Here is a 14,294-nt window from a genome sequence, read left to right on the forward strand (position 1 = left end):
TGAAAATTATCAGTCTCTGAGTCTTGTGAAAAGCCTGTCCGAAACAGCAAAAGTGAGTTAGGTGTGCACCTCCTGTCCCCTACTTTTTCCTGGCATTTTCCAAACTCCAGCCGGCCCAGCACCTCGAGTCTGGAGATCACAAGACATCGGCTGCACCCTATATCCTCAACCTACACACTAAAATGAGAGTTGGGCCTAAGCTGTACACAACCAGACCAGGTGAGCATATAATGATATAATTATAGAATCACATCCTAGCGGTACAATATCATCATAAGAGCACTGTTTTGTTTTGATCCATCTATTTCTGCTATTTTTCTGCAACTTATACTAGCAGACAGAGGTTTTCAGAGCTATGCCTTTGTCTAGACAATATATTTCATCCAGGAGAAAAGAATGGATGTATGACTATGCGGAGACAATAAAGCCAGTGTATTGTATCCATCCCTGACCTCTATTGAATGTATGCTCTGGGAGGTCCCCAGTGATTTAACTGACCATATACGTCCAGTTACATTACTAGGAAAACATCCTGGACATTGGCAGCAGCAAATCACTGGCTCCTGTCAATGTTCACTCTTCCTCCTGGTTCCAAGGGGAGTAGCAGAGACCTGGACACAGTGGGATACATTGTAACCCTCATGTTTTCATCCTTTCACTCCCCCCTCATATAGAGATGTGATGCTTATTGTGAGATGATTTCAAGGACACTAACCACTGTTGTGGTCCCGGTGTGGGTGGCAGCGACAATGGTAAGTACAAGGTCAGAACATGCAGTGTCCAAGCCATGTCAGGAAACAGACACTGGATTGACACAGGTAGCTTGAGGGCAAAAGTCAGTAAAAAAGCCAATGTGTTACATAGAGGATAACACATCAGAAACATAGTCAGGGAATAAACCAAGGGTCAAACACAGGGTGAATGAGTCTCTTTGTAAAGGAAGACTGGACCATCTAGGAACTTTGCTCAGGTGCTGGGAATGGGGCATGACAGGGTCCTCAATCTTAAATTGACATCCAGATTACAGGGTTTTCTCTTCTTTTTAACTGCATCACTATAGGAAAAGTTAGTAGGTGGGACTTTATGGACCAGGTTTACAGGGTTTTCCATATATTACTGTATGATCACTAAAGAGCCTTCACTAATCCACCACATACAATTCTAACCTTGATTACCATTATATAGTATAGAGGGGATCTTCCCTTTTGTAACATAGGTTAGAGCTGGACTTAAACCTTGCAATATGGAATAAATAAACCCCTGATTAGACTCATTAGCCCTCTCACTCACATATAGGAGATATACCGTACAAATAAATTGCATATTTCTTACCGCACTACTGACTGGACCATGCCTGTGTCCCGATGAATCTGGTTCTTCTAAATACAGAGTGTAAAAGTGTGGTCTAAATCAAACAGTGCCAAGAGCGACACACACTTGTCAATTATTTTGAATAAAACAACAATATTCTAAAAAAGAAGGATTAAACTGCATATAACTATAAAATAAAAAGAAAGTGTGGCCATGATGCTCCCTGGAATCATTTTATAATTTTCTCATGACCATCTTTAGGGAAATACAGGTGTTTACCAGTATAGTATAACAATTTTGAAGTTCTTATGAGAAGTGTGAAATTTCACATTTTTTGCAGGACACCTCGGCCTATTTATCTTGGGTTACATTTACACGACCATTTGGAAACATATATACGGCCTCTGTATATATACGCCCACATGGGCCAGCAACGGGCACATAGAGCGGTACGCTGATGCACACGTACGGCACCGTTCCCAGGGAAAAGATAAGACATCTTAATTTGCTCAAGAGTTGTAAGATTTTTTTGGCATAAATCTTTGATGCACAATATGTTACACATATGAGGACCTGCTCCTGCAAAACTGCAGGTTCTTTAAACAGCATCAAACATTTACAGAGCAGGATATATTTTTCCTGCTAATAGACCTGGAATAAGGAAGTGGTCTACCAGGGTATGATTTTTTTTTTTTTAATAGAGCACCATTATTTACATGGTACTGTACAATCTGTAAGGGATTCACTTACATTACATTAAGACAAGAACAAATGCAGGTACAAATACAAAAACTACAGTAAATCAGGAAACTGGTAGAATGAGGACCCCTGGCTGTCAGGGCTCACAAGGTATAGTATAATTTTAAAGTGCACCATTATCTGAAAAAATCCCTTACCTTACATCTTCAGGAAGGCGCAGCCATTTGAGAACAGACATGACTCTAGTTTCAAAAGGTACTGATCTAAATAGAGAAATTTACTATATTCAATCTATACATCAAAAATTGTACGAAAGTATTTTTTTGGTGCATGTACAAGTCAAGAAAGGTGCCTAGCATCACCCATACAGTCCTTTCAATGTTTGTTTTTACCTCCTTTATCTTGACAAAAAGATTCAAGATTAAACGAAATAATCTACTGGACGAGACTACCCAGAGGGATCCATTTTTAACTGCATATGAATCCACATAAAATACAATAAAATTTAATACTTGCATTAAAAAAAAAAAAAAAACGCTATTTGTCGCAGTCTGGAACATTTGCAAATACCTTAATGATTTACCTAGGGTATATAGTGCAACATCACTCACAGAACACTGAGGTTTTGATTTGCATAACTCAACTGGGCTAGCAAATATAATAAACTTTGTAGCATATCTTATTTCATGAAACTGCCTCCACGTACTTGGCTCATTCCAATGCCCCCACATCTCCTGATAAATCTACTTTTTCTTTGAAGTTCATGCTAAACTCTGTCTCTGAGTAAGATGGACAGAAGTGAAGAGAGGTGTCGCAATTACATATTTATGCAGCAGAGTAGTCATCCAGGTCTCCACCTACCAGCTCAAAAACAAATGCAATAATACAGGAAAAAGCTTCATACAGGAGTGTTTCCAGAAAAGGAAGACCAAAAGTCACATAATGACCGGAGACAGTGTTATTCCTTTCCCATTCCTTAAATTCTTATCTTTTTGCTTCCCATGTCTATACATAATGGACATGTGTCTTTTATTAACCCTAGTACTTAACTTTTTGAACCCAACATTCATTATTCATGCTGTTCTATTAAAAATATTGCTTACATGTCAGTTTAAACAAAAAAAAAAAAAAAATCACACTTGTCTGTTATTCGTCCTAATGTCTTTCAGGCATGTAAATCTTATTGGTCTGTTATCAATGCCAGGAAATATGTAATTACTAAGGGTCTCATTTGGGTCCATTTCAAGGCCGCGACCTACACTGAAAAACATTGTTAAAGGCGTAATACAACTTGTAATTACCCATTGTATTCTTTATAAAAATTTGGATATGTTCCATTAATCTTAACATCCGATCCTGGCCAGAAGAAAGTTGCAGTCTTTAACCCATGATTCATTGCGGTTATCCATACCTAAAAATAGATAACAATATTTAGAGCTAGGGCACAGATTTACAGTTGTAGTTGTAACTTTACATTGAGAATATTAATTGTAAAAAACTAATGCAAGTTTAAGGATTTTTGGCACATTCAGTTTAGGACCCAATGTCTTTTACTTATTTTTTAGGTAGAGGCTTGGCTAGCTTCACAGAAAGGAGGAATAACTTTGTGGAAGAGGGGCATAGGTCTATATACAAAAAAAAAAATGTAAAAATTGTCCAAAAAAATAAGCAAACCCTAAACGAATTTCTGGGCTAAACATATTGATGAAAAATCGGATAGCCATCACCACAAAGATAAGACACCGCCAATCTCAGTTTAGAGGCTGATATTTCAATTTAATACTACAAGTTTTACAAGGAAAAATAGATTAATGTGGTTTTCTAAAGATATATGGGCTAAAGAAAAAGTACTGTGTATGCCAAATCTGTTTTTTAAAATTATGTGTTACATGGTGTTCAAAATAAAGTATGTGAAACTTTACCTAGCTCCCTGCCAGATGATGCATCGGAGTCCCAGAGGAAAATTTCAAATGACAACTTCTATCTGCTCAATAATATTGATTTGATATATTAACAACAGCACTTTTGTAAACCAGGGTGTGCATCAGACTAGGGTTCCTGCACCAATAAAATGTTTCCCCCTGATGACATGTCAGCTCACTGCTCACCAGCATCTCGGTGCAAGGAGAGGATGTGGGAGGAGTGACGAGCAGAGCAGTGAATATATTACAGAGCAGACGGAAGTTGTCATTTGAAATTTTGTCATTTTAAATTTAGACATAAATGGCAAAATATGTGGCAAATTTATTATCAAGCAGGAGATACATTAATAGTGGTGTAATCTACATTCATAAGTGGCTATTAAGATAAATTATGGTACCAAAGAAAGCACATATGTGAAGGTACATTATTATTTAGTTAAATAATCCAAATTACAAAAATGAAATATACGAAAGCAAATGAGTAAACATTTAGAGAAGAAAACATGTTTCCAATGCATTTCAAGTATTAAGCTATAACCAGGTTTTTTTATATATAAAGTGTACATACTGGTTCTCCTTGGTACCATGAAGGATGAAACTTCTCTGCACTTCTTAAAGTAAATAATGCATTCCTCTGAGGATCATACATTTTGTTGTCCACAAGCCCATGTGATTCTGGGTAGAGACCCTGCAATTCAAAGAATATAATCTAGATATACAATGTGATCATAGGTGCTCACTCTTAACTCCTTCTGGATTACACCCTTTTCAGTTTCTGCATTAAAATAATATATTTGCGGTTTCCATTTACAGAGTCATATGAGGACATATCCAAGATGTACTTCCTACTGGGACCATTTAATATTCAGGGCAGCGTACTTTGAACTTAAAAAAAATCCAAATGCAATGGAATTGCACAACTGTGCCACTGTGCAGGCTTTTTTGTTTTATGATGACCTTTGTCACATGTGTAAGGTGTCATTATTTGAAGAACAGGCTTTTGTTTTCAAACATAATAATTTGATAACTGCATGTTCTTTTGATAAATTTTTAGAAAACTTTATAGGGGTGTCAAAATGGTGATTTAGCATTTTTTTCAGTCATTTAAGCACATTTGCCTACTCCGTCCCCGGAGTTCACCGTATGTGTATTGTCCGACTCCAATGCACACTGCTGCAATTCACTAAGATCGTGCTCCCAATATTGTGCATGTGTCGCTTCCCCGCTCAGATACGAGAGAGTTCACCGTCTATTTTTTTGGTGGTGCATGTAAGTGCTTAGGCTTGCGACACAATTTGAAAGTTAAATCCCGTGCTCAGTCCAAATCAGTTGGATCGTGCGATGGCCTGCCCCCCAATTTATGCCGTATGGAAGCCAGCGCAGCTGTGCCAAAAAACAGGTGCGCGCAACACAATCCCAGTGCAGACACCTCTTAAATACCTGTCAAAGCCGTGCAAACCTAGAAAAAGATGCAAAAGATGGAAAGTGCAGCGTACTACCCTTGGTAAATGAGCCCCATTGTGTTCACAGTATAATCATCAGTTAACCCCGGATTTTGTCACAAGGGAACCCGATTGTGTTGCCAATATGACAGCCAAATTCCCTTTAAGGGTTACTATGGTTACTATCTCTTAATAGGGTTTTCAATGTAATGCATTACTTAAAACACTCAATTGTTTTGCATGCTGTCAGAAAACGTGTGTAATCCTTTATTGAATGTGGATGAGCGCTTAGTCAGATAACAATACAGTCACTTAATAGTATGGTTCCAATATATCTTTGCAATAGTTTATTGGTTTTTCATCATTGGAGTGGCTTGTTATAATCAAACAAAAACATTTAACACTTAGACAGTATAATTAGTAAACAAAAAAATAAAAGCACATACATAGACTGGGATCTGTTTGGGAATATGGTTCCTTTTATACAATTAAAAGCCAAATGTTAGTCCATGGGGTTCAGTACTTTGCACAAAATAATTAGATATACAGGGTGTAACAAAAAGGTTTGGACAGTAGAATATCTCGCAAAATACACATCAGATTGAAAAACTAAAAATATACTTGTCAATATTTTTCAATTAATCCAATGATACCAAACTCAGCCTCTTACCCCAATCCCCTTGGAGAGGGGGGCAACCTTAAAATATTAAATGCAAACTCTCATTTTTTATTGCAGATTCAGATTACCCGCAAATAATTACATTGATTCAATCTACGATTCAAGTCATTTTCACTGACAGATGATGTAATCACCAAAAATAACAAAGGGTAAAAAAATTGTTCAAAAATGGGGATCTCTTGAGAAACACAAATTTTGAAAAACAAAAATATATGTGACAAATATTGCTTAAAAATCTATCCAATTAAAGTTGACCCTATATTTTCACCACCGGGGGGCGAGGTAGGTAGATATATTAAATTTTTATGTAGAAACTATATTTTGCATAACCCAGGAAGAACAACATAAAAGTAGTAGTTTTCTGTTCTCTTTGGGGCTGGTTTAATGAGAGTCACCTTGCCTCTCACACTTCGGAGAGCTTGACTAACTTTAGTTTCCTCTTATCTGAAGATGTGGATTTTTCTTGTTGCTTTACATTAAGTGCTCCAATTTGGTAACATTGGATAGCTTTTATAAAAATATTGTATGTGTCCATTTTCAGATTTTTGCATCAGATTTGTATTTATGTAAAAATATCCCCCTTATCAATGTTTTTGCACACATTTTGATTTTTGGTGCTTACAGTGCAGTCTGTCACCAAAACTGAAAAAGACCTAGGTCAAATCAATGTCATTTTTCCTGGGGAATCTGAATCTAGATGGGGGTTCCTATTTTAAGATTTTAACTAACCCTGCCCCTCCCAGGCAGTGGTGGTAGGGGACCAAGTTTGGTATCAGAGTTTGTAAAACATTTGACACATATATTCTTATTTTTTCAATCCGATGTGTGTTTTACAAGATATATCACCCCACAACATTTTTGCTACACCCTGTACAGAAATTATGCATACATGTATATGTATAATTTCTCTACATGGTGTAAAAAAATGTTGGGACATTGAAACATAAATAATAGAAGACAGATTACTTACTGTTACAATACTATAATGGTTGGGAAAGGTTTTTGATGGATACACTGGTCGTAAGGAACGTGAATATGTTCCACATTGCTCTAAATTGTAAGGAAAAGATAGGTGATTAGAGAAAATTAAAAACAATGAGATCCTAAACTCAAGGCTCCATTAGTAACAAACATTGCACGTCTGAACAACAAATTACTGGATAAATACAAATCTACCTTCATGTCACGGAATGTTAAGCTTGAAACAATTCAATCAAACATTTATAGCAATTTTTGTATAGAAAATCAATGTTCCATAAGATAGAATCTCAGTATGACTTCAGTTGACGTGGATGCAGGTCACAACTCACCAGTTTGTATTGGGAGGAAGGAACCAAGTTTGTATATGTATAAAAGAGAGCTGAAAAGGAAACCTGTTGTCTAACAGCTATTGATAGTATGTTAGCACATTTTTTTCTTTATAGGTGACTATAGCTTTCAAATCAAACCTGTATAGCAGTAAAAGACTAAAATATTTTTTGGCAGATTCTTAAACAGAATGCCACAAAAAAAAAAAAAAAAAAAAACCTTTAATCATATGATACAACTTCTCAGAGTAAACTTTTCTCTACAGATCGTTTTAAATCATTTAGGTCATTTGGTTCTTAAGTTGTTAATGGAGTTACAGGATGTTTCTTATTCATTCCACAGTTATAAGACTTGCTACGCATGTACAAATTGACATCAGCTTTTCATTATATATGTTGAAATCAGGACTGAAATCATCGTTAGCCTATTAGAATGAATTACTATTAATAGTAAAGTGCAAAGACTTTATATCGAGCTCTGCCATTAATGCAACAGAGAAAGGCTCTGGGATCTCTGAGATCTGATGCAAGGAAGTACATACTCTGTATAAACACTGTACTATATTAGCTTAAATAATACTTCCTCTATTTATATAGCGCACACAGATTCCACAGCGCTGCACAAAGCTTGCCAAAACAAATATTACAATCACAAGCTCAACTTGCGAGCAGTGAATGCAAACCTTTATTTTCTAAGTCTAGTGGATGTAAATGTCTGAAAATGCCTGACAATGTACACAGGTCTCTAGAAATAAGCATGACAGTATACCATCTCCAACCTTGGTAGCTCTTTTATTCGCCACCTGAAATTGAACGTTTGGTTGCCACCATTTAATCCATTTCTCACACACAAAGTGTTGTACTTAAAGTTAAAGTTTTTTTTTAGCTGCTGTAATTGAACTTGAAACACTTTACCACCACCAAGTAAAACAGCTGCTGATTAATCCAACATATGGTTCTGCACCATCATATCTAACTTCCAACTTATGAAATAAAGAGATACTCAGTTTTTTTAATACAGTAACCTGTGATTAATGTTCCCAAATTGACTCTTTAGATTTATTGGATTTTATTTGTTTGCTCTGGTGTCTGAAAGAGAATCTTTTGCTGTTTTTATGCAAAGGTGACAGTGTACTCACTTAGCTTGCTTATGACAGGAAGGAGTCCACCCCATGTTTGCAAATACTCTGCTCTAAACCCATCCAAAGAAAATAAGATGACTGGAGGTCGAGAGAACCTGTGGGGGAAAAAAAAATATACAGGTAAAATAGTTTGAGGATTGAAAAAATATGGCTGTTTTTTAATCTATTTATCTATTCATTAAAGGGAACCTGTCACCAGGAGTGTAATTTTTAGCTGCTGGAAGGTTCCAATACCCTATGCTATGTGGATTTAAAAATGCCTTTGTCAGCAATCTGAATCATTTCAGTAGTCTATACAAGTTTAATTCACATTACCTGGCTCCCTGCTAGCTGCACGTGGCGAGTCCCAATGAGGGCAGCCTGTGCCCTCCAAACTCATGCAGCTTCCTCACTCCTCCCCAATTCATTTCATGTGCATTGAGCAGAAAGGGGAGGGGGATGGTGAGGAGAGGAGAGGAAGAATGCATGAGGAGTAATATGCCTACACAGGCTGCAGCTGCCCCTCCCTCAGGACTCACCTCATGCTGGCATGGAGCCAGGTAATGTAAATCAAACTAATTTAAACTACTGAAATTATTCAGAATGCTAAAAAGGCCTTCAGTATAGCATAGGCCTATGATTGTGAACCTTTTAAGTACCGAGCCCAAACTACAAACCTGCTCCCACTTATTTTTTGCAAAGTGCCAACGCAGGGTTTTAAGCAGTAACTTCCTTTTTCAACTTTCAATTGTGTTTGCTTTAAGTTTCAATAAATTATGTTTACTTGAAAATCGTACAAATGACTAAACTAATTAGCATAAAAAGTAGATGATTGAAAGGAGGTGAAAAAAAATCTGTTTTCTATTAAGTATTATATTATTACGTAACATAAGTAACCTAAGATCCATTCAGAAAAGGACCAGCCGCTTTATTCCAAATTCATTTTATAAAATGGGACTTCAGGATCCCAGGGCTTCAAGGCTGTAGTGCAAGCCACTTAGCTACTGTGCTTCCCATTTTTTTTAAGCTATGCTGCTACCAACAACACACACACACATTACACCGTTCTCCTGCGCTGCTACCAAAGATTATAAAATGTTAGCATCTTACCGACATGTGACATACTATTACATCACATTCCGCAAGCAGGTGTATGAAGCTCTCTCCATACAAGGAGGACGTTTGCTGTATATTGCAGCAAACACCCACCTTTAACACCCGTAGACGGTGCTGGCATCGACCACGGGGTGTTTACCATGCCAGAGGCATTTAAATCCTTGTGTTGTGTGGGTGCTGCCATCTTGGATTCAATCACCACCCCCTGTGAGGTCATGTGGTGATCGATTGCCATGACAGCCTGGGGAAGTATGAAGACCCCAGGCTGTCAGGTTTGAACCTGTTCTTTACAATGTGTGATTTGCACATTGTAATTGATGATGAGGAAAATCCCCTAATACTGCCATACTGTAGTATGGCAGTATATGGTAGGATCAATAAGACAACCTAAAGTTAAAGTAGCCTAGGGAGTCTGAAAAATAGTAAAAAAAAATTATAATTATTATATATATTGTAAGAGTAATTGTATGGGGTTTTCTGCTGATAAGCCCTGGAGTCCATAGATTTGTTTATCTGATGTTTATCAGACAGTTTCGTGGGACGGGAGGAGGTCATGTGACAGAGTTCTATCTGTTATAACCCAAATTTATTGCGTCCCTAAAAGGTATCCTAAAGTCGGGATGACTTCCCCCGAACCATATATTAAACACCTTACAAAGAAGAGGAACTCGTCAACTATATAATGAAAACTTAATATTTTTTATTTCATCAAATTTAAAAACAGAAAAACACTTTCAAATAGTCTTACAAATGTAAGACTATTTGAAAGTGTTTTTCTGTTTTTAAATTTTAAGATTTGCTGGTTATTTTAGTGATCATGATAAGCAGGGGCATCAGGGATAAGGGGGCTGTAACCTGGACACTCGCACCAGGTCCATGACATTATTGTGTGCTCCTGATTTCAAGTGTTGGTGCCTCCAGAACGGCCAACGATTAACTTGCTTCAATTTACAATACCAGCATATTGGATGACAGAGATTTTCTGGATATTCTGCCGTTTCTCTTGAAACTCAGGAACAGTTGTGGGGAAAAGATGTGCTACTGTACTCACCCAGCTGGGCAGAGTGGTGTTTGGATATCCTCACATTTTTCTTCTACCCAGCTCTTGTTTCCTAAAAGAATAAAATTTCCACTCTGAGAAAAGATTGCTGTATTTTTCATAAAGTTTTTCAAAATGTTATTTTTTCATACATATTAAATTTACATTTTTGAAACATCTTATAGCAGTATTTCCATCTGAGCATTCAGGTTTAATTTAATTCATCCACCCCCCATTTTGGCAGCAGTGGCCAGACATGCGCTATTGAGCCCTGCCTGACCACCTGGATTCAGCGATCATTACCACATGCAGTCTCAGCCATTTCATATTCTAAAACTACTTGTTTATTTACAAACTCATGGAGATCTCAGTGCCATCACCTCCTCTTGCGATCCTTCAATGAAAGGGTGCTGAGAGAGGGGTATAAACATTAGGGCGATTTAAGACACTATATCATTAATGGTGGGTGGTTTAGTATCCAAAATGGGCCTGACAGGTTCCTTTTAACCCCCTAACACCAAAGCCACTTTTTATCTTCCTAACACACACCATTTTTTCAAATCTGCCCTTTGTTGGTATTTGTTGGGTTTATTTATGAAAAAACTGATATTTGGTGAAAATTTGGAAAAAGTCGATTTTTTAAATTGAAAATGTGCTACTTTTTCCATGTAGTCATAACAGCAAAAAAACTTGACTGACATTAACGGCATGTCTGCTTTATGTATCCATGGTTTTTTATGCATCCTCTCATTTTTGTAAGAGATTATGGGGCTTTGAACTTTAGGTGCGATTTCTCACACTTTCATAAAAAACACAAAATCAGGCTTTAGCAGGATCTGCACAGAATTCAAGTCACTTTAAGAGGCCTAAATAAAAGTAAAACCCTGTAAATCACCACATTATAGAAACTACACCCCTTAATGTATGTAAAACAACTTTCATGAAGTTTGTTAACCCTTTAATTATTTTACAGGGGATAAAACAAAATCAGATGAAATTTTGAAATTTAATTTTTTTGGGGCTAAATGAATTGTATTTTTCAATAAATGTACAACCTATTGGTTGTGATAACCTGCTGTATGTGCACACGCCAGGGCATTGAGGGGAAAGCTGTGCCATTCAGAGGAGATTATGAATTGTCACTTTTATTGGCAATACAATCTTTATTTTTTGGAAATTTGGACATATAAGGGCTTATTTTCTGCAACATTACATGCACTTTACAAATACCGTATATACTCGAGTATAAGCCGACCCGAGTATAAGCCGAAACCCCTAATTTCAACACAAAAAACTGAGAAAACCTATTGACTCGAGTATAAGCCGAGGGTGGGAAATGCATTGGTTACAGCCTCCCAGTATATAGTCTGCCAGCCCCTGTAGCATACAGCCTGCCCAACCCCTGTAGCATACAGCCTGCCCAGCCCCTGTAGCATACAGCCTGCCCAGCCCCTGTAGCATACAGCCTGCCCAGCCCCTGTAGTAGGAAAAAAAAAAATAACACTGTACTCATCTTTCCCACATCCCCCATAGGTCCTCTTCTGTCTCAGACTGTCTCAGACAGAAGAGGACCTATGATAATACCAAAAAAGAGGTTCAAAAGAACACAGAAACAAATAATAACCATAAATATACTTTATTTCAATCAAAATAGATGTTAAAAACCAAACATAATACAGCATACATGAACGGACACCAATGATATAAAATTGTGTGTATACCAAATAACGGTAGTAACTAGCCAGTACAAAACATATCACATTATAAATGAGTAATAAGTGAAAAGTAAGATGGGACAATGCCCAAAAGTAAGTTAACTAAGAGTGTACAACGCAAAGCTGTAAACCAGTGGCTGGAATACTATACCAAGAAGAGGATCACACACAAACAATGCCCCCCTTGACCTATGATGTCAGATGATGTCAGAAAGGTGAGTTTTGACTTTATTTTTTTAGTTGACTCGAGTATAAGCCGAGTTAGGGTTTTTGAGCACAAATTTTGTGTTGAAAAACTAGGCTTATACTCGAGTATATAAGGTACTTCATTTTAGTTGGTTATTAGCTTATTGATTAGATTTTATTAACTCTTAAATGTATGTAGGAAAAAAAAAAATACATTTCTGGTTTCCTTTCTTTTTGTATTTTTTTGGGGCCGTAAGCCATAACATAAAAAAACATTGGGGCAGATTTATCAAGTGTCTGAAAGTCAGAATATTTCTACCAGTGCTCATGAATATTTTAAAGGGGAGCTGTGATTGGTTGCCATGGGCAACTAGAAATATTCTGACTTTCAGACACTTGATAAATCTGCCCCATTATCTTTCTTCTATAGATCAATACAATTATGGCGATACCTCATTTCTATAGTTTTTTACATATTTTTGCAATTTTACTGAAGAAAAACTAATACAGAGAAAAATTCATTTATTTTCATATCTCCATCTTTTCGGAGACATAACTTTAATATTTTTTGGTTAACAGGGCTGGTTCAGGGCTTTTTTTTTTACTGGTTGAGCTGTCCTTTTCAGTGGTACCATTTCGGCGCACATGACTTTTTTTGATCACTTTTAAGAACATTTTTGTGAAGGGATTTTATGAAAAATGTACATTTTTGGCAAGTTTTTTGCACGGGTCCAATAATTTACAGATGGTACAGATGTACAAATGGTTATGAATCTGGCGATACCAAATATGCTGCGCATGCTCAGTGTGTAACAGCCGGGTCCTGCCAGGAGGCAGGACAAGGCTCCCGGAAGAGGCCGAGCATCCCTGGGGCAGACAAGAAGGGGTCCAATTTTGTGCACGGGACCCTAGCACGCCGCGGTAATAATGCCCGCGATCGGAGGACACTATGATCGAGGGTGCCAGCGAAGGGTGCCAGCTGTAACATACAGCTGGCAACCGATGCTTCTGGTATCGTCTCCATTTAGGAGCTGGTGCCAGAAGCATGACATAATGGTACTGCCATGCAGTACTATAACGTCGAATGTCGGTAAGGGGTTAAAGAAAATTTACCTTCAAAATCAAGTAATTTAAACCAGGGACACTTACCCATAGATCCAGGCACATTGACTGTGGTAATCTTCATATATTTGTTACCCAATCCCTCCTTCCTTCTAAAATCAACTTTTAAAATTATGCTAATGAGCCTGAAGGACTCTGGGGGTATTACCAGAAACCCTCAGTTCTGCAGATTCACTGCTTTGTACAACAAGCAGAGTATGTCCCGCCCAACCACCTACTCTCTCCCTCCTTCCTCTGCCTCTTATCTAGCAGCAGCAAAAACTGCAGGAGGAAGGGAGTCCACCTCTGCTCATTGTAACAGCATGTGAATCCAGAGCAGAAAAGAGCATTGGAAACATCCATGAGAGCCCTTCAGGCTCATTAGCATAACTCTAAAAGTTGATTTCAGAAGGAAGGAGGGCATGGATAACAAATATAAGATTGACACAGCCTGATTTATCATGCTTGATTTTGGTGTTAGATTTCCCTTAAAGGAGATCTACCACCAGGATGTTCCCCTAGCAGGATCTGCTCTTATTTTAGATTATGTTATTTTTAAAAATTATGCAAATGAGCCGGAGAGGCTCCAGGCTCAATACATGTCAATGGAGCCGTTCAGACTCTTTTGCATGATTTTTAAAACCTTTTACAGGCGG

General features: G+C 37.5%; 1 protein-coding gene across 1 annotated transcript in view; it reads right to left on the reverse strand.

Moving 5' to 3' along the window:
• The window catches only part of ENPP1 (ectonucleotide pyrophosphatase/phosphodiesterase 1), a 67,796-nt gene that overhangs the window by 31,676 nt on the left and 21,826 nt on the right, over nucleotides 1-14,294 (reverse strand). The window contains exons 5-11 of the mRNA XM_072141517.1: nucleotides 10,649-10,709; nucleotides 8,500-8,597; nucleotides 7,024-7,103; nucleotides 4,501-4,620; nucleotides 3,312-3,421; nucleotides 2,208-2,273; nucleotides 1,333-1,405 (exon numbers count right to left, since the gene is read on the reverse strand). Of these exons, the coding sequence (XP_071997618.1) occupies nucleotides 1,333-1,405; nucleotides 2,208-2,273; nucleotides 3,312-3,421; nucleotides 4,501-4,620; nucleotides 7,024-7,103; nucleotides 8,500-8,597; nucleotides 10,649-10,709 (608 nt within the window). The remainder of the gene's footprint in view (nucleotides 1-1,332; nucleotides 1,406-2,207; nucleotides 2,274-3,311; nucleotides 3,422-4,500; nucleotides 4,621-7,023; nucleotides 7,104-8,499; nucleotides 8,598-10,648; nucleotides 10,710-14,294) is intronic.

This window comes from Engystomops pustulosus, chromosome 3 (genome assembly GCF_040894005.1).
Source record: "Engystomops pustulosus chromosome 3, aEngPut4.maternal, whole genome shotgun sequence".
NCBI classification, from domain to species: Eukaryota; Metazoa; Chordata; class Amphibia; order Anura; family Leptodactylidae; genus Engystomops; species Engystomops pustulosus.